At 34.2% G+C, this 13,026-nt stretch overlaps 3 protein-coding genes across 6 annotated transcripts in view; 1 reads left to right on the top strand and 2 right to left on the bottom strand.

Annotated features, from left to right (window-relative positions):
- The first annotated feature begins 5,196 nt into the window (after positions 1–5,196).
- LOC111395289 (BTB/POZ domain-containing protein At1g67900-like) lies at positions 5,197–9,378 on the top strand. Of its 4 annotated transcripts, XM_023021283.1 has the most exons (5): positions 5,197–5,468; positions 6,145–6,347; positions 6,713–6,782; positions 6,918–8,180; positions 8,718–9,378. In XM_023021283.1, the coding sequence occupies exons 2-5, from the start codon at positions 6,289–6,291 to the stop codon at positions 9,189–9,191; spliced, it is 1,866 nt and encodes a 621-aa protein (XP_022877051.1). In that variant the 5' UTR covers positions 5,197–5,468; positions 6,145–6,288; the 3' UTR covers positions 9,192–9,378. The 4 variants fall into 4 exon arrangements, with proteins under 4 accessions (XP_022877051.1, XP_022877042.1, XP_022877044.1 ...); XM_023021274.1 differs by having other exon boundaries at positions 6,713–8,180; XM_023021276.1 differs by lacking the exon at positions 5,197–5,468 and adding an exon at positions 5,773–5,926 and having other exon boundaries at positions 6,713–8,180.
- Positions 9,379–9,737: 359 nt separating this feature from the next.
- On the bottom strand, positions 9,738–10,264 carry LOC111395283. Its single transcript, XM_023021269.1, has one exon. The coding sequence runs from the start codon at positions 10,255–10,257 to the stop codon at positions 9,955–9,957; it is 303 nt and encodes a 100-aa protein (XP_022877037.1). The 5' UTR covers positions 10,258–10,264; the 3' UTR covers positions 9,738–9,954.
- A 1,959-nt stretch (positions 10,265–12,223) lies between these two features.
- The window catches only part of LOC111404782, a 2,133-nt gene continuing 1,330 nt past the window's right edge, over positions 12,224–13,026 (bottom strand). The window contains exons 3-4 of the mRNA XM_023033541.1: positions 12,847–12,952; positions 12,224–12,771 (exon numbers count right to left, since the gene is read on the bottom strand). Of these exons, the coding sequence (XP_022889309.1) occupies positions 12,224–12,771; positions 12,847–12,952 (654 nt within the window). The remainder of the gene's footprint in view (positions 12,772–12,846; positions 12,953–13,026) is intronic.

Below are 13,026 nucleotides of genomic sequence, written 5' to 3'. Positions count from 1 at the left end.
CTAGCACCGTTTTTAGACAGTGGTGGACACTGACTAAGCCAAGTCAGACTTGCGGTTTACAATATTAGTGGCACGATTGATAGGTCCAATCAAATAGCATTTGTCACAAGACAAAATATTCACGAGGAAAAAAGTGATTCAATGGTAGTCGTTTGCCTATTTGACAAACGAGGTACGTGAAAGTCAATTTATTTTATTTTATTTTTGAGTGAATGAATCTATGCGGCCAAAATTTCATTGGAAGTACTTCCCAAAAGGGCTGTCTTACTACAAGGACTTGGGAGAAATCATCCTCAAAATCAACTCTCACGACAATCTGTCTTTTTAGTGGGGAGACTACACACAATGAGTACTTTTTTAAAGTAGCTCTCCACGTCCTCTCATTAGTGATGGCAATGGACCGATTCAAGCTAGCGAGGCTCTCATTGACATGAGTTGAGCTTATGCTTGACTTTTCAGTCATTGGCCCTTGAGTTCGTGGCTCATGGAAAGAGTTGAGCTTGGCCCACGAGTCTTTTATTTTTATTTTTTTTAAAGCTATCCTCCTTTTATTTGGGTTCGGGACTAGCTACTAATTTTCAAGTATGTGGAATTAAAATTGCATACAAACAACTTGAACTTGTTATGTGTATATTTTTTTCACAATCATTTTTTTTTTTTTTAGTTTAAACATTTGAAAGCAAAGAACTCATCAATTTTTCCAGGTATCGTCAATTTGTTGGCACGGTTCATTAATGATACTTGGAAACTTGAGATGGTTTTTAAGTTTTTCAGCTTTCGATTTCAAATGATTGAGAAAATATTTTTAGTTGCGAGAGCCTTTTCCTTACGGCATATGTATTCACCACTTTTTGCTCCGAGTAATCAATTTGATTGAACACATCCATACTCAGAAAAAGATTTGCAGAACAAAAAATCTTGACTCAATAATCCAATGTTTTGCAATTGAGATTTGAAAGTTTGAAGTTAGATTTGAAAACATTTTTTTCAGAAAATCCTCCTCCGTTTATTTGGGCTTGGGGCCAACTATTTTCGGTGGGCAGAGTTAAAATTGTATGCAATCAACTTGTTACGTGTATAATTTTTTTTTTTAAAAATCAAAATATTATTAAATAAATAACTAAATTTTGTTATCATTTACTTGACAACATGCAATTTCGGCATACTTCTATTGTATTAAAAAATGAGTGATTATCAAGCTTTAAGTATCGTCAATGAAGTGTTTTGCCGAACCTAAACACATAAAGTCATAGTGGGAACCATAACTATTTAAGTATGTAAACACATCAAGTGAAAAAGGAATTATTCAACCCATATGATTCAAAGTTACGTTTTCTTGAAGGTTTTTTGATGAAGCAAAATCAATGACTAACGTACTTAAATAGTTGTAATTTCCACTATGACTTCATGTGTTTGGCAATACACTTTATTAACGATGTTTAGAAGATTTTAGGAATGGATTGTGATCTGTGTATGTAATTGTAATATAATTGTGGAGAATAGAAAAATTGTAGAATGTAAATAAGTAAATTATTATAGAGTGAGTAATAAAGGAATAAGGAATTATAGAAATTAAAATGGTAAAAAGTATGGAAGAGAGATTGTAGAATTTGTGGTGAGAAAAATGATTGAGAATTAGAGGTATTTATAGATATTAAAAAAAAAAAAAAACTTTCAAAACATTTTGAAAAGTGACCAAATGATCACTAGTTTATGGCGAGACGCGAGCCAAGGCTCAAGGCTCGTCGAGCTTTGCCCATGAGCCAGTCTCATAGGCATGAAAACAAGCGAGGCTCATCGAACTTGGTGAGTCGGACCGAGCCGTCCGTGGGTAGAGCTTTTTCAAGCCAAGTCGACTAGCCGATGAGTTTCTTGGTTCAATTGTCACCACTACATCCATCGTTGAGGTCTCTCAAGAAGAGGTGACTTCTCTGGATGCATGTTCTAATAACTCGTGATGAATCACCCTTAAATCCAACTTACAAAAAGAGAGAAGAATTGAACTCTTTATAGGCGCAGTATACAGACAGCTTTTGTTCCCTTGCCTATTGGGACACTTTCCGCGATTTACTTCCCTCACAAAACTCTAAGGAAAGGATGGTAAGGGCCCTCAAGGTTGGAGTTCAACCTTTATAAAAAGAGAGAGGAAGTTGTTACAACATTGACGTCGAAATGAAAGCTTTAGGATACTACTGTCACATCCTTGATTGCCCCTCTTTAGATCTATACTTATGATTAATACAAATCATTTTAGTTTGCCGTTAAAAGAAAATTATTGATAGCTTTACGCAACCTAATGCTATCATTGGCAAGAACTATTGCTCAATGTGCTCTCATATTTTAATGAATTGGCTTTGTTGTAGTAAATCAAATTGCAAAATAATAATAATAATAATAATAATAATAATAATAATAAGGGGCATTTTTAAGAATGTCCAATTTTAAGAATATGAGTTGAAAAGTGTTCACTCATTTGAATTTAGTGTCAACTTGTCTATTATGCTATTAATGAAAAGATACATTTTGAAATGGTATTCTCGACATTTTAAATGTCGTTCTCGATATTTGATTTTTTTTTTATCAATTTGTTTCGAATTTTGAGAAGTAGCTTCCATGAAAAACTACATTAAAATAATGTTTCTCGACATTTCATATGTCATTCTCAACATTCGAACATTGTTTCATTTGTCTAGAATGACATCTCATTTTGAACATGACATTTCTCTACATTTAAAAATGTCGTTCTCAACATTTCTGAATCAATAAAAAACATGACATTTATTTTGATTTGATATGTATACTTTTGAAATAAATATGGCAGGTTGTGTGTCAAAATTTTATTGGCCAACAAAAATATTGCAAAAATGTCCATTTTTTTGTCTTAGTATAGAATTATAAATTGTTAATAAGGGTATTTTGATCTATATTCTTTCAAATTAGACATTTTTGTAAGTGACTAAGTAAAAATAGATATTTTGTGAAATTTCCTCTAATAAATAAATAAATAAAAGAAAAATACTCTTAACTATTTCATTTCATTCAGCTTGCAATCATGACAATACATTCAAAAGGCATGCTTCAAAGTTGACAGTCTGAAAAGTTGCCTCTTAGCAATTTTCACAAGACGACCTTGAAAAAAAAAAAAAAAGGAAGAAAGAAAATTGATTAGACATAATATCAAGTTGTTCCTTGACTCTTGCTAAAGCTAATATGTCCTGAGTTAATTGAAAATCCAACGTTACAAAATTTGGTGTGCTAGTTTGTTCAAGAATTGGTCAATTTTTGAGCTCGGTACGTAATGTAGATTTAAATGAGTTGATCAACTTCACTCGTGTGCTATACTAGGACATTCTATGTCTGAGTTTCTCGTCCTTCCACTACATTAATGAACACTCAAGGAATAAACCTGAATGTTGCCAAATTTTATAATTGTAGCGCGTTATAAGTTCTTATACAAGACTTGTATGATTTGACAATGGATCAACTACTACTAATATTATGTAACCTACCTTATGAAACAAACTATTATTGTATATTAGTAATGAGAGGACTTACCTTACAAGCTGGTTGCAATCATTAATATTTTAAACAATAGAATTAAGTATATTAATATGAAAGATAAATGTAGGTTCACATGTTGACGTCATGCTTAAGTGACTCCTATGTTCGTCGTTCATTCAATTGGGTCACATAAAATTAGTAAAGCCTCACAATTTGCAGCCATTGATTTTGTTATAAATATCTTGGACCTAGATATTGTATAAATTTACTGATATCACAAGAATCCAATGCAAATATTATCCACACCCCCAAAAAATATATTTTTTTTTATCTAGAAGAAGAAGAAAAAAAATTATGTAGTTTTACTCATTCTGGAAAGAATTGTGCTATTTCAAAGAAAGTTTGGCATATCATACCCTGTTTAATGGGAATTAAAATCAGATTTTGATAAAAATTGATGAAATGTGTTATTAAAAAGTTGTGGATCCCATAAAATGTATGATCAAAATTAATTATTGATTTTAATTTGAATTAAAATCTTGACTTCAATTGTTAATGGCTGTATAATTAAAGGATGAAGAAAAAAGTTATTAGATTTTACCATATTCCACCTTATAGGTTGTACACCTTTAGAATTGGACAATGCTTGATGTATAATGATTTTGACAGCATGTCACAATGATTTTGACAACATGCTATGGAGAGTTTGAAAAAAAAAAAATTATCTATTCATTCAACACTTTTTTGCCACAATCAACATTGTCGACAATGTTGTACAAAAATATTGTACAAGTAGATTATTTTTTTAGAATTAGAGGTAATCCTCAAGATGTTAAAATGGTATCTTTCGACTGTAAAAACTGCACAATTCAATAGAACTCGCTATTGTAAATTGAGGAATGCATTGACATTCATTCAAGAGTCAAATAGTATTTGATCCCTAAGGTTCAAATGAGCATTTCGATCAATTAAAAAAGCTCAAAACTAACACGAGAGTTTTAAAAATAGCGTTCTTAAAAAAAAATGATTATACATGTTAAGGGTAAAACCTCACATTGCTTGTAGGGGATTCACATGACATGATTAGGAACTGTTTCTCCACTCACAAGGGAACAAACGTATTGGTAACCCACTTGCTCTAAATATACAAACTCGAATCAAGCTCAATTATGAGTGCAAACTTTCTTTGTCCTCAGTAATCTCTTTTAAATATGAAAACAACAATTAATATATAAGGGTTCTAGCTTCACCTTTTAATGAGGTTGGCCTTTTAAAATTGAACTTTAAAACTCAATAGTATCAAGATCCGAATAATTATAATATGTCTTTAAGACACGAAAATATAACTTAGATATAATTTTTTTCCAAAAATACATATATTTCTTTGAAATGATAAAAGTGAAAAATATTTCCCTCCATTTTATTTAAATAATTCAAGAGATGGTCCCGTCTATATTTGGTTTATGGTTATAAACTTGAATTCAAAAGTACACCACTCATTTCATCTATTTATGATTTAAATTGTTTTTAAACGCTCCCAAACATGAAAACAATTTTATTGAATGCATGGCCCTCAATAATTAATGCATGAACGATCACATTGTTATTTTATACAAATATAAGGGCAATTTCCAGGGAACCTCTTTATATATCCTGGACTTGAGAGGCCAATATTCAAGAATAGTTAAAGCCATCTTTCAATAGTGATATACATAATCTCTCTCTCTCTCTTTTTTATCTCCATCTCCAACTTCTTTCATTGCTTTTCCATATTCTTTTCACAAAATAATTATAAACACAATAATATATACTATATACTTTTCCACTTAACTTCATATGTGGATGACTATATAAATATACATATAAAGTCACTTTCCTTTATTTATTTATGTCTTCCTCATCCGGCGTTCGTCCATTGGATCACGAGAACCCTTGCTTACCATTAGAGACTTCTAGTCGCTAATGAGGTACACTAGCTAACCTTCGTCCAACTTTCACTAATGAAGATTCATGTCATGAGATTCGATCTTTTACTCGTACTTAAGATCGACTATGATAAACACAAATGTGCGTAGTACAAAGTTAGAGTACAAAATGGTGTTTGACTTTAATAATCCTTTGGTCTAAAGAACGGTGCAGTAAATTTTTGCTGTGGCAATGATGAGAGAGGGACACAATAAGACAGCGGGGGTCTCTTTTCTGTCATTCCCTGCACTCTTGCAAGAAAAGCTTCAAGGATTATTCTAGATGTACATATCCATTATGGACACCCTACCCCTTAATCCTTAATGTACATCTAGCATAGTCCAAACTTCAAGGCCCAGAAAACTTATCACACTAGGATTTCACAAAATTACAGTAGTTTGTGAATTCCCTGGGAATGATTGGCAGTTACTTTAGAGTACAAGATACCTTAAAATTTCAGGTTGTGGTCATATTTTATTGTCTTTCCTAAATTCGGTGACATATTTATTTGTCCATGTTTTTTAGGCTATCTTTTTGTGTTCAAGAAAATTCTGTACATATTTAAATCGTTCGCTTCAAGTTTTTTCAAAGGTTGGTCGGTAATTGAGTTTAGGGATATAAATGATGGAAATGTCGGTGGTGGTAGATCTCACTCGGACGATATATTTTTACTTGCAGCTGGAGGTGGAACATTTCGAAGATTGTATTGTCCAACAAAGCAAGAATTTTTACTGTCTAGATATTGTGTTTTGTCTGAATCTGCCATGTTGCCGTTCCTCTGGTAATTAGCTGAGTTTAAGAAACAAAAAACAAGCCTGAGAAATGAAGTTCATGAAACTTGGATCTAGACCTGATACTTTCTACACTACTGAGGCTGTCAGGTAATTTTCTTGCTTTATTTCTACTTCTTTTCTAGAAATTTTAAATATATGGTGTGAATGTTTTGTGTATTGATCAAAAAAGTACTTGGACACTTTCCCTTTGATCGTGGATCGACCTGATATTCCGACTACATATATTAAGAGTTTTTATGGGGGGCGTGGTTTGGTATGTGAGGAGCTTCTTTGTTATGGTGAAAACCAGTGGTGATAAATGGACGTATCTTCCACATTGGAAGTAAACATTGTAAAGCCACGTGTACTTAGTTCGTTTTCTGATTGCTTTTCTGTTTATTATTGCTCGTGATGTTAAGAATTAGGCCTTCAACCATACCAATGGAGACCAAGATTTTGTATTATTGATGCAGGTCTGTGTCATCAGAGATTACAAGTGATCTAATAGTCCAAGTGAAAGGAAACAGATATTTACTTCACAAGGTCAATTTTGTAACTATTTTGTGTGTGATCTCTCAACTTAGAGACAATTCTATGAATAGACATTGCAATTCATATGGAAAATTTAATTCTTCGGTGTTCAAGAATTTGATTGTCTTGACTTTTTCGATAACACAGTTTCCCCTGCTATCCAAGTGTTCGCGACTGCAGAAGTTATGTGCCGACAGCCCTGAAACTTCACAGCATCAAATCGTCCAAATCCCTGATCTTCCGGGAGGTGTTGAGGCTTTTGAATTGTGCGCTAAATTCTGCTATGGCATTACCATCACTCTTAGTGCCTACAACATTGTCTCGGTTCGATGTGCAGCAGAATACCTTCAAATGACTGAGGATGTTGAGAAGGGAAATCTAAAATACAAACTCGAAGTGTTCTTCAATTCTTGTATACTTCACGGGTGGAGGGACTCAATTATAACGTTACAGAGCACGAGAGGATTCGGTGTATGGGCCGAGGATCTTGGGATAATGAGCAGATGCATTGATGCTATAGCTTCTAAAGTTCTTGCACACCCCTCAAAGGTGAGTTTGTCGCATAGTTACTCGAGAAGGGTTCGAGATGATATATCATGTAATGGATCGGAAAGCCTAATACATAACCCTACTACGAAAGGCTGGTGGGCTGAAGATATAGCAGAATTAGGCATAGATCTTTATTGGAGAACAATGATAGCCATCAAATCTGGGGGAAAAGTCCCCGGTAATCTGATTGGTGATGCGTTGCGTATTTATGCATCCCGTTGGCTACCAAACATATCGAAATACATGAACATTGAGAAAGAAATAGAATCTGATCACGAGTTGGATTCTACTCGGGTGATAACTTCAAAACATAAGCTACTGTTAGAATCAATTGTTAGCCTGTTACCAGCAGAGAAGGGTGCAGTTTCGAGTAGTTTTCTTTTGAAATTATTGAAGGCAGTTAACATAGTAAAAGCTTCTTCCTCTACAAAGATGGAATTGGCAAGAAGAGTTGGAATTCAATTGGAGGATGCCACTGTTAATGATTTGTTGATTCCCTCTTTATCATACACGAATGACACGATATATGATGTCGATGTAGTCAGGACAATATTAGAGCAGTTCACGTTACAAGGGCAGAGTCCCCCTACTAGTCCTCTGAGAACCCGAAGAAATTTTGAAAGGCGAAGGTCTCGTTCTGCAGAAAATGCTGACTTCGAGTTTCAAGAGAGCCGGAGATCATCTTCTGCACCGCATAGTTCCAAACTCAACGTGGCAAAGCTTGTCGATGGATATCTTCAAGAAATAGCCCGAGATGTAAAATTACCTCTATCAAAGTTTCTTGCAATTGCAGATTCTGTTCCAGATTTCGCAAGGGTCCAACACGATGACCTTTATAGAGCTATTGATACATACCTCAAGGTAAACAAACAACACTTCTTTCAAGTTTCTTGAATGATTGGGGGCCTGTTTGGAATAGCTTCTGCTTCAGCTTTTCGTAGAAGAATTTCTGGAGAAGCCATACTAAGTTATCTTCCTCTAGAAGCTCTCTTATTCAGATAAATCACTTCTAGAAAATTTTCCAAATAGCCCAAAACTAGCTTTTTAGCATCAAAAGTAACATTTAACTTCTCAAAAACTTTGTCAAATAGCCATATATAGCCTTGTTTGATTCCCATTCTTTGAAAAAAAATACATTCTTAATCAATGTTTTTACATCATTTCAACCACACATTCTTCAATAAAATAATATTACACGTAAATTAGAAACTTTTTTCCTCATTTTTTAACCACGCATTTCTCATTAATACACTATTCAAAAATTTATTCTTATTAAAAGAATGGGGCTCAAACAAATACATAGATTGAGCATATAATGATTTATTTGCATTTTCTTAACTAAAATTTATCTTGCTTTGAGCATGTACAATAATGTGAAAATCAACGATGTTGGTGCAGGGACATCCCGAACTCAACAAGAGTGAAAGAAAGCGCCTATGTCGAATACTAGACTGCAAAAGGTTATCTGTGGCAGTTTGTATGCATGCTGCACAAAATGAGATGCTCCCTCTGAGGGTAGTAGTGCAAGTTCTTTTCTGTGAGCAAGCACGAGCTGCGACTGCTGGTGGCCACGTAAACGAGCTTCCTAGGAATATCAAAGCACTTTTATCGGCTCATAACAATCCGGGAAAGCCTACAGCATCATTTAGTACTAATGCAACAACGGCAGCAGACGATCAATGGAGTGTCTCGGGACTCAAATCACCGAAATCTAAGGTCTCGACCCTAAAACCGAAGTTAGGAGAAAACAAGGACTTAGACGAAAATGGAGAAGAAAAATCTTCAAAGGCCAAGACTTTGTGTATGCTTCCCAACAGGCCTAAAAGAATGTTCAGTAGGCTATGTTCTATTAACAGAACTCCAAGTCATTAGAACTGAGAAATTTTGTTTAGTTTCTGTTTTTAAGAGGGAAAATTATACCCTGGCTTTACATTTTTTCTTATCCTAATTCTTGCAAAGCTCTTTGTAATCTTTTAGGATAGGCTAATCCTCTGTGAATTATTTGTGTAACCCATGTTAATAAAAACACGGAAAATGAAACTTTTTACACCGAGAGAAATTTCTTGGACGAACCTCACTTTGTGCAAACTAAATGCAGGAGGAAAAGTGTACTGTCAACGAATTCTCTATCGTGGGTAAAAATTTTGTTTAGTTTCTTGTTGATTATTGAACAATAATTCAGTAAAAGAGGCTAATAAACAAGAAAAAATATAGAAACTTTCATTGTCATATACTGATAAAGCTTGCGGTGAACAATATGAGGGTGTTTGACACCCATTTTTAAGGAAAAATGAATTTTAGAATAGTAGATTGATGGAGAATATGAATGAAAAGTTTTTTATTTACATATAATATTATTTTAATTAAGAATGTGTGATTAAAAAAAAGAGTGAGAAAAATGAGAATCCAACGAGCCTATATCAATCATGGGGCTCAAATAGGTGGTGCAGAAGATTCATTCGAGGTCTTCAATAAACAAAACTGAACATAGAATTAGTAGCACAATAGCCAACACAATATATATAACACCGGATATATATAACACCGGGCCTTAATAATTTAGAGACGGTATGACAGACAAGATTTTAACTTATTTTCCTACACAACACTTTCTAATACAGTTCAACCCACCATATCAAAAATGCTCAGCCTCCACTGTACTATTTTTCCTATGGATTTCAGTAGTTGGATTAGCTTGGGATTGTGAATCCCGGAGGGCCGTTGAGTCGATGCTTTTAGTTCGTTGGAGGCTTGGAGAGCGGTGAAGCCTGCAACGGAACGAACCTGCATGAGTGGTGGGAGAGCATAGACAATTGATCTTTGTGATACTTCCTTGCCTCGCTAGCCCTCCTGTATTCATGGTCGACCCTGATGTTGGGGAGACAACCTGGATAATTTCGACCTTCAAATCTTTGTTGACTTTAGCTTCTGTCTCCATTGCTGTCCTGCAATTGTTAAACACTTTAGCTCGAATCCTGAGAACGATGATTAACGAGAAAAGAAATCAGAAAACGATATACTAACATAATTATAATGGTTCATCCTCGAAGCTTAGCTACACACACTGACCGCAGTAGATTTTACTAACCATCGAGAAGAAGTTTAAATGGAGATACCACAAGGTCCCCTCAGATTACTGTATATAGTGTAGGAACGACTTAATATAGCAATAAAAAAATTTGCAGTCGAAGATATCCAAACTTTAGTTCTCGATTGAGTGGATAATGCATAGTATTTAGAGTAGTATCGTTTGTGTTTGGCTGCGCTTGGGCACGAAAACATAGAGACTGACATGAGATAAAATTACACATTTTCCAAGAAATAATATAATCAAAAACTCTCTGAATCTGGATTGTTACCTTTAGGAGGAAGTCTGCAACTTCTACGAACTGCAAGGACTTTTCTTGGAGAATCTGTCTTAGCTTTAATAAGAAAAAGGACTGGGCATACGTTGAGTCAAGACGGAAATTTTGATGAAATAAATCTCGAAATAAAATCCAAATTGAATTTTTAGAGTTTTTCTATATAAATCACGGGCATGATAATCTACTCCATTAACGGCCCACCTGTATCCCTCACTTTATGTAATATTTCTGGTGATCTCCAAAATCAGTAAGAATCTCATTATGTTTTGATTTGCTTTTCCTGTTAAATCATGAGAAAAAACAAGGCAATACACACACTTTTTGAAGGGGTCCCAACTGCTCGTGGAAGACTTTATGATAATGGAAGATGCAATCAATTTTTTTCCACAAGTTATAGCCGACACTTGCTATTATTAATAAGTAATCTACCCCAAGCAATATTCGTTTGAGGTCCAACAGGCTCACTCTCATGTTCAAACATGCTCCGTATCATCCTAGCCCTTATTGGAGAATCGAATACCGACCTTCAGGTACCGAGTTGGATACCAAATGATGCAGAAGAATTGTTTCCCCAAAAGTTATAGCTGATCAGAGATGCACAATTCAAACTTATATTGTCCATTTGGCTCGGAAATTCACCTCAAGTACTATGAATAATGCTATTTATCACCACCTACGAGTCATATAGCATGAAATGATAAATCCAATAAATTTATGGATATGTGATTCGCTTTATTGACTTTATCATTCATCGTAATATATCGTGATGATCATTGCTAGTGTGAAAAAAATGATTTGCAATTTGTCTCACGTGAAACTGATCAGCCCATTGATGCAGAGAGTCTATTATTATTATTATTATTATTATTTTTTTTTTCAAATTGAATTGGACGTTGAAGTTTATTTCCTCCTAAAATTGTAATCCCTTGACATTTGCAATTTGTCTCACGTGAAACTGATCAGCCCATTGATGCAGATAGTCTATTATTATTATTATTATTATTATTATTATTATTATTATTATTTTATTTTTATTTTTTTTTATATTGAATTGGACGTTGAAGTTTATTTCCTCCTAAAATTGTAACCCCCCCCTTTTAGTCACTTGGTGAAAATCAGTACACTTGTCTGACGAGAAAACCTCAAGTTGATCTTACATCACAGTACCGATAAACAAACTAACGCATTTCAAAATTGAAAAAAAAATAAATAAATAAATTTACTTCAGTAACCACTAAGACAATAAAGTTTTCATTTCGATGACTACATAAACTTCAGTGTAAGCTGAAGTAACCACGGGCTAGCCAGTGGCGAATCCAGGATTCAAGTTCAGCTAGGGCGGTTGACCATTGACCGACGATCGTTGACTGTCAACAATCGTAATTGTTCGATCGTTTATTAAAATTTGATTACATAATATTAAAAGTTATTCAATATATATGTAAATGAACTAAAACGTCAAAATCGTATACATATGAAAATATACTTCGATAAAACCCAAAATAGTAAAAAAAAAAAATACGATACAACCTTACTCAGTTACTCTGTAACTATAAACTTAGACAACTGTATTCTACGGGGTCTCATAATTTGAAAGCGTTGCAATATTGCCTCATTCTTAATTTGTTTAAAAACAGTTTTCTCCACGTAAACCACCAAATTGTCATTCAACCAGATATCACCCATTTTGTTGCGCAAATCACTCTTGATTAGATTCATAGCAGAAAATACCCTTTTAACACTTGCAGTTGCCACAGGTAATATCAAAGCCAAGGTGAGTAGCCTATAAATCAATGGAAAATAACAGGAACTTCTAGTTTCAATCAACTTCTGAGCTACACAGGATATACTATTGAGATTAAAGAAAGCTTCGTCCATTCTCACAAGCAAAAGAAACTTATCAAGTTGAGGTCTAAGTAATAAAAGTTCTTCACTATTGATGTCCAAAGGATAGAACTGAGCAAAACGTAGCAATTTATCCTTATCAAAAGCTGCAAATGAATCTCTTGGACTTAAACATGAAATGCAAGTAAAGAGCTCAGTAGTTATTTCTGGAAATCGATCATTCAACTCTTGCAAGATTGAGTCTATCACATGACAATACAAATCAACGTAAAAGCGATGAAACTAAGTCACCTATTGAGCTACATGTCTAGGTCGACCTTTCACCACTACAATATCCTCCATATTAGGCACTAAAATATGTCTATCAACACAATACTCAATCACCCTACTGAATAAAGTATTCCAACCATTCTCTCTCAAGTTCTGCAATGCACACTTACACAAATTCAATAACCTCATAGCATTCTGAACATCCTGATCCTTTTTCTGTAAGGCTT

Source organism: Olea europaea, chromosome 1 (assembly GCF_002742605.1).
Source record: "Olea europaea var. sylvestris chromosome 1, O_europaea_v1, whole genome shotgun sequence".
Classification (NCBI taxonomy): Eukaryota; Viridiplantae; Streptophyta; class Magnoliopsida; order Lamiales; family Oleaceae; genus Olea; species Olea europaea.
This window is presented reverse-complemented; position numbering and strand designations above follow the sequence as displayed.